Here is a 16,751-nt window from a genome sequence, read left to right as displayed (position 1 = left end):
AACCGCTTACCTCTGTAATTAACAGTGCCAATGCCACCACAATTATAGCCCCAGATTCCTCACCCGGCCTCATTGTGAATTAGGGACTGAGCTAATAGCTTGGGGGTAGGACACGTGGCCCGTTCTCTCGCCCAAAATATGAAAAGACACAATAAGAGGCTGGAATAAAAAGGTATATATGATGATAACCCTGCAATTAGCTTAGACAAAGCAGACGGTCTAATAGCAAAACACAGTTTTTTAGGCGGATTAAACCAATGGGATTTTAAAGCGCACAACAAATGTTGGGTGTGGAGGAAATTACACTTGGATTTAAATACATAAATATGCTAAAATTCAAATGACTCATTATTCATTTTTCCATAACTCTAATAAATAAGCACTCTCTAGATGAATAATGAACAAGGCATCAAAGTTTGGCCTTGGTCGATAATGACAGGCTTGTCATTGAGACAAGGGTGCGTTTTGTACAAAGCATAAATAATAAAACCAGGCAAAGCGGAAATTATTATGAATAGGGCTTGTGAATGAAGTGTAGCTGCATATGCAAAAGAAATGAAATGGCACATTTCATTTCACATTTAAAAACAAGCCACTTGATACTTCTGCATTGCTAGAGTTGCACAATAGACACGCACTTATGCAGACTGTGCATTTGCATAGCGTAACTGCGCTCAAATGATATCAACATTCTCTCAACTGCATTTAATGCAAATCATTCTTTTTCTGCTCTAATAAGTTATCTGATTTTGCTAAATGTTTGGTAGTTTTTAACATTGCTTTTATAATATTTAAGAACTGAAAAGATGAAAGGAAAACATCTGATCCCCTAAAAAAAGTGATCCCAATTCATTTAATGTAACAGTCCAACAAGGATCAAAATTATGGATTTTTTCATCTTTATTGTCCCGCAAAAATACAACTTAATTTATATCAACTTATAAAAACCAAAAAGTACAACAGTCTTACCCTGACTTCAGCCATCAATATTCTCCACTTTTCTGGTCCATGCTGTTTGTATTGTTTTTGTGCCCAAGGGTGGCATTTTAGGTGGCAGACGTCACAATAAGCTGTTCCTCGTCCATCCATTTCACTGTCTATCTTGAAGAGCCATCGCTGCACTTCCATGTGTTCAGTCATCAACTGGGCCAGACCTTCATAGAGCTAGGAGTGAGGCAGGACACATAAGTAAATACTAATATTAATATAATATAAAATAACAATTCTATCGTTACTTATTTGCCGTCATGTCATTTAAAACCAGTACAAGCTGTATCTGACTCTTTCTTCTGTGGAACACAAAAGAATATATTTTGAGAAATGTTTTTTGTTTATACAACAGAAGTCAATGGGGGCCAGCATTGTTCGGTTACCGTTCTTAAAAATATTTTCTTTTGTGTTCTGCAAGAGAAATAAAGTAATGAAGGTTTATGATGACAGTAAATGATGACGGAATTTTCACTTTTGGGTGAACTATCATTTTGAGGTATAACAATAACAGTGTTACTTAGATCACTTGAATGCACCATTAGTTGCTTCGAATAAAAGCATATGCCAAATGCATAAACTGGAATGGTACAGCAGAAACACTGACCTGCTCTAGGGTGTATATGTCCCACTTTCCCGGAGGCATGTTAACTCCTGCACTGCTAAAGATGCGTCTTCCTCCAGATTTACTCCCATATACTTGAACCACTGCAGGCTCGGTGCCCAAAAGAGGAACTCCCAGCTCATCCGCCACAGCCAGCTCATCAATATGAGTGACACCACCGATCATGTAGGCCTGCTTTCCCTGGATCAAATTCTTGATGCGCTTTAGTGCTCGTGGACTGTACTTCAGGACAGATGCCAAACACATGTTTTTGGTCTGAAACACAATGTGGGATTCTGGTCATATCAAACCGATGCTGAAGATTCGCTATAAACAGTGGTGTAAGCATAAATAAAGACCTATAACACATCTAAAGAAATATATGCTTGCTATGTACATTTTCATCTCAGAAGGTGAAATCTCAAAGGTCTTTGTGTACATAAATAACTGTCCTTTCCACTCTAGCTCTAAGGTCCTACCCCTCCCTTTGTCCATAGCTGTAATTTATGAGCGCTTGCACACACATTGGGCCCATTACGTACAGCCGGAGGGTTCGTGACCTCTCCTGTACACCAACACGTTAAATTGATAAAAGAGAACTGAGGGCCCTACACCTCCGTCCCCTCTTGTCTTTACTGTGTGCTTAGCGATGGGCTCTGTGGGGATAGCACTAATTACTTCACATCTGTATGTTTGATCCAAACGGAATTGTCCCGTCTGTCATTGGCACACCACACTGGCAGTAATGGCTAACAGAGATTTATCCAGCTGACACGTCTACTGGCAGTTTACAAACAGAGAGAAATCGAAAGGCAAGCGTGCTGCTAAGCGGCAATAAATAACACGAGAGTCAGACCTACGGCGCATGTAGTACATGCAGTGAATAAAATATATTAAAATAAAATATATATGTTGCACATTTTGACATTCAGAATTTGCCATAATTAATTTATTGAATAAAGAATGCCGCTTATTTAATTTTCCACATAATCTTCATCATACTGCATAATATATATAAAAGCTGGAAATAAACTTGTACAACAGGATCTTTGGTGGACATGATGGAGAGATCATGCATTCATGCTAATTCACTTCAGAACGTAAATAAACAGGTCGCCTTTGACGCCCTCTTCAGGACAAAACTAGACCACCACATTTTCCAACCTTTGTGTAAACTCTCTTCTGAAAGAAATGTATTAGTATTAACTATTATACTTCAGAAGGGAGATATATAGCGTTTAAACACTAAGCGTGTTAGAAAGATTTTAATGACGCAGGGACCAACAGTGTTAAAGCTTAAAGAATAGTTCACATTCAAAAGGAAAATTCTGACATCTTTTACTCAATCTGTTGTCATTTAAAACCTTTGTGATTTTCTTTCTTCTGCCAAACACAAAAGAAGATATTTTGAAAAATGTTGGTAACTAGAAACTGGCCCCCATTGAATTCTATTGTATGGTCACAAAACAAATGCAAGGCAATGGTCAACGGTTTTCATTCACCGACATTCATCAGAATATCTTATTTTGTGTTCTTCAGAAGAAAGAAAGTCATGCAGTTTGAAAGGACAAGAGGGCAGAATTTTCATTTTGAAGGATAACTATCCCTTTAATAAAGTTAATAAATAGCCTCTCAATGAAAGTACAAAAAGGCCAATGTGAGGGTTATAAAGACAATAGAAAGTCCCTACCACGACAGAAGAATAAATGTGTGTGTACACCATACCGAGAAATAGTCCAGTGCTTCTGGCATGAAGATGGTAAAGCGTTTGGCACAGTTGGCCTGAGGGGCAGACGCATCACCCAGCTCAATCGCTGCCTGCAGGCCCATCAGATGAGTGTAGTACTGGTGTACATCCTCACCCAGGGCCACAGGAGACACATAGATCACCTCAACCTTCTCATCTGTACATGACACCGACAATAATGCGTTTGCTTTTATGCATCTGTTACCAATCAGCTTTCATTACACAATAACACATTGCGTCGCTCCCGCTTTACCTCTGATGTCACACAGTCTGCCCATCTGGGTATTCTGCAGTATATCAAATCCCTTCAGACTGAGACGCTGGTCCTGGGAATATCCTATCAAACAATTTAAAATGATTTAGAATGAACTTTATAGCAGTAATATATTATTACAAGATTGAGTGAAGAATGCATCTACATCTTTATTCTCAGACGAAACATTTGAGAAGCAGAAAAAAAACTAAATTTTGTCATCATTTATTCACCCTCGTATCATTCAAAATCTGTGGAATCTGTGGAAAACAAAATATATATATTTTAAACGTGTGGTTTTGTGTCCATACAATGGAAGTCAATGAAGCCCCAATGTTATTATTCAAATTATATTGCAGAGGAAAGAAAGTCTGGAATGACATGAGGTAGTATAACGTGAAAAGTGGCTGCAAAAAAAAATGTAAGAAGTGTATTCTCTTTGTTGTCTATAAAAATCAATAAAAGGTCAGGTCACACCAAAGTCTCGAAAAGATGCTTTTCTAAAGACTTATCTCTATAATCAAATGATTAAATGTATCCAAACTAACAGAGCGAAGCAATAAAAACAATAGGGTTCAATTTCTTAATTATCTGAGCTCACACAGGCCTCTCCTCAGCCACCCCCAGTGCAAAAATCACACTCCATCTGCCTGCGATTACAGTCAAACTCTCCATCATCTCCGATAACCAGTGCAGGTCTGAGTGACATAAACCAAGCAATATTACCTGCTTATTCACCTCAGATTGATTCTTTTATGTGACCAAGACAGATATAAAGAAATTACCCAATGATGGGACATGGATGATGGTCCTTTTGGAGCAGGTGATGTGTTTCCAGTTGGCTGCCAAATACTGTGAATCAAAGACAGGAGATTACAGAATAAAAGTTATTGTGACAGACAGCACCCAGTAGCACATGGATTTAACATATTTTCGGCACACCAATGGCAGCAAAGAGAGGAAATTATGCTTGTCTTTCTCTTTGGGTCTCATGGAGACAAACCAAGCATAAATCACATTAATTAAATCAGCTAAGTGCATACTTAGAAACATCTTCCCTCTATTAATTCAATTAGCAGACTACATGAAGCTTTCTGCCAGGGGAAGATTAAGGCTTAATTAAAAGGATGTGAATGTTTAAAGGGTGGAAACATACACAAGCTTGTGTCTTTTCTCACAGTGAGTGACAGCGAGAATGAATGAACATGTGGGCACTAATTAAGAGACATTATAGATCTATAAAGATGTTACAGGAATGACAGTACAGATGAAACATCTGTCCTGACAAATGTAACATAAATGTGGGTGTGTGGAAAAAGTTGAGATTATGTGTTAATATCTCAAAGCAAAACTGAGATTGAATTTTAAAATGAACAATATCTTTAGTAATATGAGTAACTACCCATACGAAACAAAATGATAAAGATATATATGCAAAAATATAATGCTGTATATTAAATAATGTATTTCCATAAATTGGAACCAAGTAAATGTAAAAATGTAAAGCAGCAATTCCTCATATTATTCAAAATATTGTAATTTTGTAATAAATAAAATATATTTTCAATATTCATTTTCCAAATCAAAATATTCTAGAAAACGGTCAAAATAGCAAAAAAGATTCAAGGTAAATAGGTATATAGTCAGTATGTGAACTTTAATTACCCCATAAATCAAATTTTTGTCCTTAAAATTGCGTGCCTTATATAAAACAATAAACTAAAATTATCCGGTATAATTTATCCAACATTATCCCTTTGACCCCATGTAATTCGCCCCCAATATACACACTCATTAACATATATATATGGTTCACCTTTGCCCTGATGTGATAATTCTCCAGGTGGCTGAGACGCGAGGCCTCCAGGCTCTTCCTCAAACGCTTGTGTTTGGCATGCTTCAGCAGGGACATGGCAATAGTTTGTGCCGCCCATTTGGGAAGAAGTTTGAGCAGGTAGGCGGCCCGGGCAGAGTAACGCCTCCAGCAGGTTTGGATGCGCACAGCCGCTGCCCGATGGCCCCCTTTGCCTTTGTAACGCTGGCCGGGCTGACACATCAGGTTCCATACCTCATCCCTGTTCTCCAGCACTGACAGGAGTTTCTCCACACTGGAGTTGCGGGCAAGATCACCGCCCTGCACGCAAGATGCCAGACGTTCCCCGCAAACCCATGCCAATGGCACAGCAAAGTTAAACAGCATCCGTTGCAGTTGATCCAAAGTCTCCACAATTGCACCCCAGCACAAACAGTACTGTTTTTTAAACCTACAGTAGTCTGGAGCACTGGGATTTATTAGACCCTCAACTATGGTAAAAGGGTATTTGCTGACAGGCATTGGACTATTCTATAAAAAGAGAAATGGGTATTAAATAAAAACACTGAGGAAGTCGAGAAAACTCTTACACCACAAAAACAACTGGAAACTGTAAGCTGTAGATTAAGGATTTGATTTTTAAAAAGTCATCATTGTAAAAGGTACCTGGCAGTTGAGGTAGAACATTTTAAATCATTAAATGTCATAAATAACGTTTCATTTAAATTTTCATTTAGTCATTTACCAGACACTTTTATCCAAAGCGATTTACAAAAGAGGTTAACAATAGAAGCAATTGGAACAAGAAAAAAGCGGTTAAGTGCAGTAAAACTGGTCTCAAATAGCCTACCACAGTATACAAAGTTTTTTTGTATGTGAAAAGAGTAGAAAAGAGTAGAAAAGAAATAGAAGGCAGAACCAATCGGTCAGGTGCTGACGGAAGAAATGTGTTTGCAACGGATTCTTAACCGGACTAGGACTTGCATGCTCGGACAGGAAAGGTCTAATTATCCTTATGCTGTAGAGGATGAATCAACAGGACCGCCTGGTGCTGGTAACATGATCCGTGAAGTTTAGCTGTTCATCAACTACCACTCATAGGTTTCTGGCCGTTCTGGAAGGTTCAGCTGCATGTGATGGTCCTTCATCCAGAGCGAAATGTCACTCAGGCATGCTGAAATGCTTGCAGAAACCGTCGGATCGTCAAGCTAAAATGACAGGTGAGTTGTGCATCATCCGCATAGCAGTGATAGGAAAATCTGTGTTTCCGAATGACATAACCTAGGGATGTCAATTTATATGGAAAGAGCAATGGTCCAAGCTCTGAGCCCTGAGGCACCCCTGTATTGAAAGGTTGGGACTCAAAGACCTCACCTCTGCAGGAGACTCTAAATGACCTACCTGAGAGGTAAGACTTGAACCATTGTAGCACCATTCCAGAGATGCCCATAGCCTTAAGGGTCGATAGGAGGATGTGGTGGTTAAAGGTGTCAAAGGCAGCAGATTGATCCAAATGGTGAGTACAAATAATTTAGAGGCTGCTCTTGCCAGTCTCAGGGCTTCAATGACAGAGAGCAGTGCAGTGTCTGTGTATTGACCACTCTTGAAACCAGACTGGTTGCTGTCCAGAAGGTTATTCTGCATAAAGGAGAAGGGCTGGATAAATACAACATGCTCAAGAGTTTTGGCAATGAAGGGGAGGAGAGATACCGGTCTGTAGTTATGTAACAGGATTAAGAGTGTCTTTCTTCAGTAGTAGGTGTAATATGGGCCTCTTTGAAGACTATGGGAAACGTACCAGTGGTGTGAGACAAGTTGATAATGTGGGACAGAGCATGAACAACTGCTGGAGAGATGGCCTTGAGGAGATGGGATCTAGCGGGCAGGTTTTCGGGAGGTTCATTCTTCAGATAAGAGAGAGAAAGCGGGTAGCAAGCATGTGTCGGGGGTTTGGGCGTGTGACCGCTGATGGTGGTAGTTTTCTTTACGAAGAAAGATGCAAAATCATCAGCTGTTAAGTCCGATGGAGGTCAGGGGGCAGGCGGGCAAAGTAGAGCAGAAAAGATTTTAAAGAGAGTACGAGAGGTAGGCGAGCTGTTGATTTTAGATTGGTTGTACTGAGTTTTCGCAGAGGAGCCATCAGCAGAGAAGGAAGAGAGGAGAGACTGATAGAGACAGAAGTTATTATTTATTTAAATTATTAACCTCAATAGCAAAAGTAATACCTGTGGGTTGAGCGGGATGAGTCGGGCTAACCCGTTTACCAGGACTCTGTTTTCAGAGCTTATGGAGGCAGCTGATGGAGGTGGAGTCCGCATGGTGCTGGATGTTGGACCCTCCGCTGACCTTCCAAGGGCCATTCCATCCTCTCTGTTCACATCTATCTGCCATTTACATGCCTTTTCTCGCTCATCTGTTATCACATTTAACGTAAATTATATTCAAAGGTTGTCTTAAGGGATAGTTTACCGAACAATGAAACGTCTATCATTTACTCATCTTCTTGTCATTTCATCCTGTATGACTTTCTTTGTATAACACAAAAGAAGATATCTTGAAGAATGTTGATAACTGAACAACGGCACTACCAATGAGCTTCAATTGTATGGAAACAAAACCAATGCAAGTCAATGGGTACAGCCCTTATTTGGTTTCCTACATTCCTTCAAATATCTTCTTCTGTCTTCTGCAGAAGAAAGAAAGTCACACAGGTTAAAAATGGAAAGAAGGTAAATAAATGATGAAAGAACTTTCATTTTGGGTTGAACTTTCCCTTTAAACTCAAAAAGGTTTTTGTGTTATGATAAAATTGTCCAAGGTAAAAGCATTTGGAAATATATAAATTCATAACTTTGTAACTTTGAAATGTAGGCCGCAAGTTTGTAATGACATTGCGAAAATAGACTGACCCATCTTAGTTTGGCCACTGTCCTCTCTCTTGAGCAAATGGACAGCTTTGCGCTGTGCTGGGGTTTGAACTGATGAGAGGTCAGCTGCTGAGGGCAGCACTGCATCGCCTGAAAAACAGAGCAGGTAATGTTGCACTCTCTGGAGAAAATCTGTACACACTATATATTTTAGAACTCTAAGTTATCACATCTGAACATATAAAAGAATCCACAAACAAACTATGAATAAATGAGAGTGCAATGCATAATTTTTTGAAAGGGTCACATGGGTTCATACCTGCATTTCTGTCCTCTTCAGAGGCTGGGGGTTTGTGGTAGAGATGTTTAGACGGGCCTCCTTGTACTGCGGCTAAATTTCCAACAGTGGATCCAGTGATCACTCTTTGTGCTCCTATCTAGAAAGGCAAAACAGTTTGTTTTAATTACTTATTTACGTATTTATTTACTCCATCCCTTATGCTGGAAAATATATTTTGCTATATATTTACTGTCCATTAAAACATAAAAAAATCTAAATAATTTATGTATTAAAAAATAATGAATAATACATTGTTTATACAATAGATTCAATAATACATAGGAAATTGGCACTTTACATATAGTGAAAAATATAAGCACTTGGTTCCAATATATAGGAATGTATTATTATTTTATGTTTTCCAGTACATTCTCTTATTTTTTGCAATGGTCTCCATATAGCCCTCGGGATGTCATGCCTTATTTTAAGATGTGATCATGTATCCACATTTTTTGTTGGGCTTGGAATAACTGTCAAAGAAACACAATCCAAATGTCTTGCCTACCCCTTAAACCTAACACTACCACCGTCAAGCCCTAAACTCTGTTTGATTTAAACATGATGTTGATCCAGGAACATTATCTGAAAATCACACACACAAACAAACCTCTGTGACACACCTCAGCTGTAATATAGCCAGTTTGAGCTTGTACAAACTAAGTAATGGGCATGTCTTCCAAAGGCAATAAAACACTGTCCAAACATGGAGGAATTACTGAATGATAGCCCTGTGGTCTAAGGTCACCATTGTATTGAAAGTGACAGCATAAAGGGTATTAACCTACTGCCCTGTCTCACCAGGGCAAATAGACCTGCCTGCAGGCTCTAAAGCCTCCATTCACCCAATACTAGAAGAAAAGAGGGAACATATTTCGTTCAATAACTCGCTCATGGCGAATGCTATTAGCTTCGGGTCACTGACCAGAGTTTTCCTTCCAAACTAAACTTTGTTATAAAAGGCTAGGAGACGACCATCCATTAATCAGACTGGTGGCAGCTTGTAGATGTCAAGAAATATTGTTTCTCTTACTCTCCGTTCGACTGGCTGTACCGAATCGCAAGCGGTTTGTGAGAGAGAGCGCGGTGATGTTGTGTGATTACAACCAACAGATTTTCCGCATTCATTAAAATAAAGCTGGAGCTAAAATACAGGCAGTTAATGACATTGTAAACTGGCCAATAATCCCCCTTCCCTGAAGCAATCAATCACATGCTGGCAATGCGTTCTGGATACTTTGAGCATGGCTCCGATTATTTTCCTTGTACCTTCTCTCATGTGAACAGCTGTTTGAAATCCCCCAGAATTAAATTCCATCAGAGCAACGCCTTAAATGTTCGTACCTTCTCATTATCATATAACAATGCATAAATCAGATGAAAGGTTTGTCCACATTAATCTCTCAACAAAAATAATGCAATAATTAGGATTTCGTAATAGTCATTTGGCAACTCGTATAATTCACCATTAATTTTAACAATACAACCAGTGAAATGTTAACATCTGAATCAGATAAAACCTCACTTATTGTGCGTTTATGAGTATAGACAATTAGCCATTACCCGAGGAAAGACAATGTCACTTCAGAAGACAAAGAGGTTTATGAAAATGTGTTATCTACAGAAAATTTACAGCCTATTAAAACTAAGTCATGAAATACTGTGGAGTAGACCAGGACTGTTCTTTTCTAAAAAGTTAAGGGTGCCTCAAGTTTGTCTGTATACTAAGGTGATAAAATAAAAATTCTGTCATCATTTACTCATCCCTCTTGACATTTAAAAACTAATGACTTTCTTTCTTCGCAGAACACAAAAGAAGATATTTAGAAAAATGTTGTTAACTGGCCCCAATTCACTTGCATTGGTTTTGTGTCCATACAACAGAAGTAAATGGGGGCCACTGCTGTTCGGTTACAAACTTTCTTCAAATTAGGTTCTCCTGTGTACTGCAAAAGAAAGAATGTCATAAAGAAATGACAAGAGGATGATGACATGACAGAATTTCCATTTTTCTATGAACTATGAACTAAATGGAGATAAGTAGACGCTCTTTTGAGAAAGCTATCTTTAGAGAATGATGCATTTATGTTACATTAATATTCCTCTTTCTGTCCATAATCCTCAGCAACAGAGCACTTGTAACATGAGTAGCCAAAAGTGACGTCCAACCAAATTGAAATTTTTGCCTTTTATTTGAATACATAATTAAAGATATAATAATTATTGTATAAGTGGATTGCGCAGATTCATATGGAGTGTAAAGTAAAGCTCAGCATTAGGAAAGTTTTTGATTCAATAAATATTAATAAATAACAAAATTGTAAGTCAATGTATGCATTATTATTCTTTTTTTTTTCAAATACTGTAAATATCACACAAAACATATTTTGATAGTTTCATTGAACCTGATGAAGCATAAAAGCAAATACCATATACAAATATGCCCTTCGGACATCACTTTTGGCCACTACTGTACCTCGGTATATGGACACCTTACAATTCACATATTTAATGGATATACGTTTTTACTCTAGTATGTTTCTGTAATATTTTTTTGGATAATGAAACCTTAACTCAGGTATCAAATAGACAGTTTGGTGCCTGTATGCTGAAAAGCACTGGTGTAGAAAAACACAGATATCATGGGATTAGAAGGTTATGCATTAATCATAGAAATGCGCACACCATCATCACAGAGGTAATTCAGCCATTTTACTGAAAATATATAAATGAAAGCACTGTTGGTTTGCCAAGCTGTGGACACGTGCCAGACAGAGCCCTTCTGTCCTCTCCTCATCCTGCTGTTCCCCCTCTCGTCCCCCTGGCGTTCTCTGGCCTGCCTGTTGTCACACTACTGAGCTCGCTGACAGACCACCAACACCAGCCAGGTGTTCAAAGTGGTTCGGAGGCTCACAGCTGTTTAAGTGGTACAGGGGGACATCTACAAAAAAACTCCAGAGATTAGAAGTTCCTTTGAAGGCGCACCGAAGAACTAGCCGACAGCATAGACGTAGCGACGCAGCAGGCAGAGCGCCAGCGAGTGCCAGTTGGATAAGCCACGGCTGTCTTATTGGCATGCGGGAACAGGTACCAATGCCTGTCCTGAGACAGCTGTAAAGCAGCAGCCCATACAACCGCAATCAGGCGGTGGCCGTCCTCTGAAGAATGCTGATGTGTAGCAATCTGCGTTTGTACGCTTTCACCAGCCAAGTCTCATACCTTCCTCTCAACAACGTGACAGCTTCCACGCGAGTGACAGACAGAGGATGCAGGAGATAGAGGAAGAACGACGGCAGAAAGCAGAAGGGGGAACAGAGCACCAAAACAAATGGTGACCTTTGGAAAGATTAATTTGTTTACCAACAAACAGATTCAGCTGTCACTGCCAAACCAGGTGACCTTCAAATCCGCATCTCCCGTTTGAAAGAAAAGTGACTGGAGTCATCTATTAATACACGCCGATCCCATCATTCCTTCTTGTGGGGTTCATGAGACAGATGCTGGGGTTGAGCTAACACTCAGTCCTTGGCAACATATAATCAACACTATCAATAAACATTAAGCATAAAAGCTAGTTTTCAAAAGCAACCACAAATATATAACCAGGACCAGCATTTCTTGGTCAACTTCACGCAGGGTTATATATTTGTTCTGTAGGAAACATAGCAAAAAAAGAAACATAGCAACAAAAGATCGGACAATTCTGACTTGCATGTAAGAGGTGAAACAAACAATTGACAATCACACCATCATATGTTCATCCCTCGGGTAAAATCATTTTATTTGGGAACTCACGGTGGCACCAGATCTTTTGTGCAAGAGAGGAAGCTCGATCCCGTAACGCTGCTGCACAATCGCTTTGTTCTTTGGGTGATATGGGTTATTCAGCAGACGCATGGTAAACGCTGACTTGTGCTGTTGAAAAGATGGAAACAGGTTACAGAACCTCGTAAAAATAACAACACCAAAAAAAGTTGTATATTAGGTGAACGAATACCTTTTCCCCTGGTGAAGCACCAGTAATCTGGATTTTATGAGGATGTGGTATTGTGTCATATGGTGGCTGCCTACAAAAGTGTTTAAAAAATGTAAGGTTGCATATGATTTTATATCCATATTTAATATTGCTCAAATATTATTGTATAACTATACACACACACACCATGTAACAGGTTTGGTAGTAGCAGTCTTCTTTTCAGGCTCTTGGATACACGGTAGAGTCAGAACCTGACTATTAATGGTTTTCAGATGCTCTTCTGCATGTCTCTATAAGCAAATAATTTATAATCAATCTATAATATAAAATCTTGTATATTTAGAAAGGTTATGAAGAAAAAAAGAGCGTATATACCCGTATGCCATGTTCTGTCCTGCTAATGGCTGCATCCAGAGCTTGAATGTCCAAAATCTCTCCATTTTCTTGAACAGTCAGTTGAACAAGATTTTTTTTTAACTGCCTCAAATCATCCTGCACCTAAAACAAAAACTCTTCAAAACTCTTTATAAACGTACCATAATACAATGTGTAGGTTAATGTCCACGGCATACTATATTAAGCGTCGTATAGTTCAACAACTGATATACTGATATTTTTGATTATTAACGTTATTCTTTTGAAACTATTACCTGTACTAAAATATGTCCAACATCATCCTTATTTTTGAGGAACTCCGCCATTTCAACTAAACGAGTTTTCAACTTTTTCTAATTGTCCTGTCGCTGTTTGTATCAAGTGCCTACTATTTTCTCAACAATAGTCTGGCCGTAACTATGGCAACACAACGCGTCATTCTCCATGAGGAAATATGAATATTTTGTTTTTTAACCATTTTGTCCTATTTCGTGTATCACTTAACGACCTGTACTGCTGTAAATAATCTTACGCTTTAAATTATATCTTAAATTTAAGAGTATCTAATACACACACGCAGACACGGAAGTAAATCGCAACCTGACGTCAGAGGTGAAAGGTTTCATGCAAGGTTGACAGCTGTTGCTAACGTGCTAATTCGTATTAGAAGCTATTTGAAGTGTTCTAAAGCATAAAAAATGTCGGACGATCAAGGAGATGAAGTACCCAGCTTGCCTTGTATCTTAGTCACAAGTTGTGATTCCAGCTTTAAGGAAGAAGAGCTCATCAGACGTGAGTAAACAACACTAAATCTCCCAGTCACGTTAGCCATTCGGCTAAGTTTACGCTAGCTGTCAACGAGAAACATCCGCCGTGGTTTCTTCTGATTAAATATCTGCAAGTCTGAAACACATTACGCCTGTTTATTATTAGGTTAGGTGTATATTAATGTATTAATCAAACTGTGGCATAAAGGTATACCTTCTGCGGTGTACGTGCAATTGTTGTCTTTTACGTGTAGCCTACTTACTGTTTTATGTAGCACGACATTCTTTAATAAAGGTTAACTCGATTTCTTTACACCGTTGCTTCTTGTTTTTGAGAAGCGTAATGATAGGTGTCCAGTGTCTGCAGCATCTTACTCGTAAATGATTAACATGATAACTCTGTAACTTATATTTGAATTTATTGACATTTCGTCTTTGAACAAATTCCAGACAAAGCGTCGGGATGATTGGTTTGCATTTATCCGTCTGCAAGTATCTTTCTCCCTTAACGTTTGTTGCGTTAAGCTTTTAAATGGTTTGTGATCGATATGTTGGTGTTATAACCCGTATTTGTCCAGCAGGCGGCAGTGTTAAGCTTCTGGATGACTTGCTGTATGAATGGAATTGCTAATTTGCAATCATATACACTCCTTGGCTAACAGTTTGCATTTGGTCTGTTTCTTTCAGAGATCTTGGGCTTAGAATCACTACCACAATCTAATAAAATTGAAGAAGGAGTTGCTTGGTATCCATGGACAATCAACAACAAGTACTACACCGCAGACGTCAGCCTATGTGTTGTGCCAAATACATTCACCATGAATTCAGAGGTTGCCGGGTCTATGCAAGCCTTCATTCTATACTTCAACAGCAAAACTGTAAGTGATTAACTTACTGATCCTCTTGTATTGACCCTAAAATGCATGCCCCTCCATTTATCTATCTCTATATTTCAGAAAGATGGTCTAAGTAATGTCAATCCCTGGTTAGCAGTAGTGGAGGAACTGGCTCCAGAAGTGCTCATCCTAGTGTGTGATCATGTGTGTGACCATGTGTGTGACAGTGGTGAGTGACTTGTGACATTCACCCTGGTGTTTATGGTACTTCCTTTTTTGTTCATAATATCTGATGTAAAGGATGCAGAGTATTTATTACCTTAGGTCAGATATTTTAAGCAGTAAACCTCCTCTTTGCGATGACAGGTTTATGGGTGTGGTTTGAGGCACATAATGGATTAATGACAAACGGTTTGGGATATTTTCCTGAGCTTGCTGTGAATTTACTTTTGCAGGTATTAGCAGACAAGAGGCCCAGCAATGGTGTCTGTCTCATGCATTTGAATTAGTGGAGCTCAATCCTCAAGATGTACCTGATGAGGACGGTAAGAGAGAAGACGTCATGTTTTGATCACCATTATAGATTTGTTCACATTCATAGTCTTTTAACTACATTGTAGGCCTTTATCTTTCTCCATCCACAGATGACTTTCCAGAGTCCACTGGAGTAAAAAGAATACTGCAAGCTCTCAACGCTAATGTGTGGTCCAGTGTCGAGATGAAAGATGGTGAGGTTTGATGCCCAATATTGTTACGCTCAAAGCTTTTCAGCAAAATTAACATTCACTTTGAATATCCTATATTTTTGTCAGAACACAATCAGGGATTTGGTTTAATGAGCAGTCTGGTGGCCTCTCGTCACAACAACCCACGGCCCAGTCAAGAGACCCAGGTTAACCTTTCTATTTAAAATAAAAATCTGTAGTAAAAAATCATTTAGTGAATGTAAGAGAACAGGATAATTTATTATCATTTCTGTAAAATACAATGTCTTCCGTGTTTTTAGTCCTCTCCGTCCAACAGCACAGATGAAAGCAGTGAGGGGCAGAGAGCAGAAGATAACCAGAGTAATACAGGAGAGGTAGCAGTTGGTAAGTGACTTTGATTGCAATAGATTTCTTTTTTGGGGGTTAACAAATGATAATGTGATAATATACATTTCCATTTAAAGTAAAACCAGTAGTGGTCAATAGTGAAAAGCTTCAGTTGTTTGGATTCCAATTGAAAGGTAGCGGGCCAATTTCTCTTAAGTGTAAACTGTAATTTATTGCCGATTTGTTTCAAAGATCCCATGATTGACATAGACATCCAGGAATTGGCCAATCTTACAGCTGGAGATGCAGATGTTGAGAACTTTGAACGGCTCTTTACCAAATTAAAAGAGATGAAAGGTAACAAATGCACTTTATTCTATTCTATGGTCAATGTGTTAATTTAAAAAAAAAATAAAGTCCTTCTTTTCTAGACAAAGCCTCTTCTTTACCACATGAGCAGAGAAAAGTACATGCAGAAAAGGTAATGTATCCAGAACAACCTTAAAATTCCTCATGTGGGAAGGGGACATTCCACTCCATTTATAGTGGTTGCCATACCCCTGTATTATATCTTGTCAACGCTAATATTTTGTAATTCCTCAATACTGACACATGATTAATTCCCTAACAGGTTGCTAAAGCATTCTGGATGGCCATTGGTGGAGACCAAGATGAGATTGATGGCTTGTCATCAGGAGAGGAAAGTTAAGGCCACAGTATTAACCAGCTTCCACTGGTAATACTCAGCCCACCTCTTGACACCCCAGTCATTCCAATTTCAACCTGCCCAGCCCCACCCAAGGATCCAAGAACTGGAATGTGCAAGGATGCCTGAAATTACAGCAGTTACTAAGATTTCAACGTCCAACATGACAATTAGGTTCTGCGGGGTGATTATGGGAATTTGACTTTTAAACAGTAAAATCTCAGAGGAATAGAAGGAGGTCGCAGTGGGGAGGATTGTAGTCACGTCTCCCTCTCGTGGTCTTGTATCGGGATAAAGAATATTCTGTCAAGAGTGCTGCAACAAGCTGTACAAAAGAGAGATGAGTTTAAAGTTGATTGTTTGAAATCAAATAAGGATATAAATCTCAATTATGGACTGTGCTTGAGCATTTCATTAGATCATGTCAATAAAAAAATGATCCGTTGAAA

At 38.9% G+C, this 16,751-nt stretch overlaps 2 protein-coding genes across 5 annotated transcripts in view; one reads left to right on the top strand and one right to left on the bottom strand.

Moving 5' to 3' along the window:
- Window positions 1–14,354, bottom strand: part of iqch (IQ motif containing H) — a 26,865-nt gene extending 12,511 nt beyond the window's left edge. The window contains exons 1-14 of one of the 3 annotated variants that reach the window (XM_056765638.1): window positions 13,990–14,354; window positions 12,960–13,082; window positions 12,771–12,872; window positions 12,606–12,675; window positions 12,404–12,523; window positions 8,591–8,708; window positions 8,314–8,421; window positions 7,630–7,817; window positions 5,408–5,935; window positions 4,377–4,443; window positions 3,592–3,675; window positions 3,317–3,495; window positions 1,595–1,867; window positions 970–1,164 (exon numbers count right to left, since the gene is read on the bottom strand). In XM_056765638.1, the coding sequence (XP_056621616.1) occupies window positions 970–1,164; window positions 1,595–1,867; window positions 3,317–3,495; window positions 3,592–3,675; window positions 4,377–4,443; window positions 5,408–5,935; window positions 7,630–7,817; window positions 8,314–8,421; window positions 8,591–8,708; window positions 12,404–12,523; window positions 12,606–12,675; window positions 12,771–12,872; window positions 12,960–13,024 (2,097 nt within the window). In that variant the 5' untranslated portion in view covers window positions 13,025–13,082; window positions 13,990–14,354. Of the gene's footprint in view, window positions 1–969; window positions 1,165–1,594; window positions 1,868–3,316; window positions 3,496–3,591; window positions 3,676–4,376; window positions 4,444–5,407; window positions 5,936–7,629; window positions 7,818–8,313; window positions 8,422–8,590; window positions 8,709–12,403; window positions 12,524–12,605; window positions 12,676–12,770; window positions 12,875–12,959; window positions 13,083–13,234; window positions 13,370–13,989 lie in introns of those variants that run through there. The other 2 variants (XM_056765637.1, XM_056765639.1) reach the window with 2 other exon arrangements.
- On the top strand, window positions 13,527–16,751 carry aagab (alpha and gamma adaptin binding protein). Of its 2 annotated transcripts, none has more exons than XM_056765642.1 (10): window positions 13,527–13,751; window positions 14,414–14,604; window positions 14,683–14,791; window positions 15,018–15,107; window positions 15,207–15,290; window positions 15,375–15,454; window positions 15,569–15,653; window positions 15,849–15,953; window positions 16,028–16,077; window positions 16,228–16,751. In XM_056765642.1, the coding sequence occupies exons 1-10, from the start codon at window positions 13,658–13,660 to the stop codon at window positions 16,303–16,305; spliced, it is 966 nt and encodes a 321-aa protein (XP_056621620.1). In that variant the 5' UTR covers window positions 13,527–13,657; the 3' UTR covers window positions 16,306–16,751. The 2 variants fall into 2 exon arrangements, with proteins under 2 accessions (XP_056621620.1, XP_056621621.1); XM_056765643.1 differs by having other exon boundaries at window positions 13,597–13,751; window positions 14,687–14,791.

The sequence above is a fragment of the Triplophysa dalaica genome, chromosome 14 (genome assembly GCF_015846415.1).
Source record: "Triplophysa dalaica isolate WHDGS20190420 chromosome 14, ASM1584641v1, whole genome shotgun sequence".
NCBI classification, from domain to species: Eukaryota; Metazoa; Chordata; class Actinopteri; order Cypriniformes; family Nemacheilidae; genus Triplophysa; species Triplophysa dalaica.
The sequence above is the reverse complement of the archived record's forward strand: the minus strand, read 5'-3'. Positions and strand labels throughout refer to the sequence as shown.

What these genes read in the sequence shown, in the direction of transcription:
- aagab (XM_056765642.1), top strand. Translation starts at nt 13,658, where the DNA reads ATGTCGGACGATCAAGGAGATGAAGTACCCAGCTTGCCTTGTATCTTA. An exon ending in GGAAGAAGAGCTCATCAGAC is followed by an intron (nt 13,752 to 14,413) that starts GTGAGTAAACAA and finishes TGTTTCTTTCAG; the next exon opens with AGATCTTGGGCTTAGAATCA. An exon ending in GGCCCAGTCAAGAGACCCAG is followed by an intron (nt 15,455 to 15,568) that starts GTTAACCTTTCT and finishes CCGTGTTTTTAG; the next exon opens with TCCTCTCCGTCCAACAGCAC.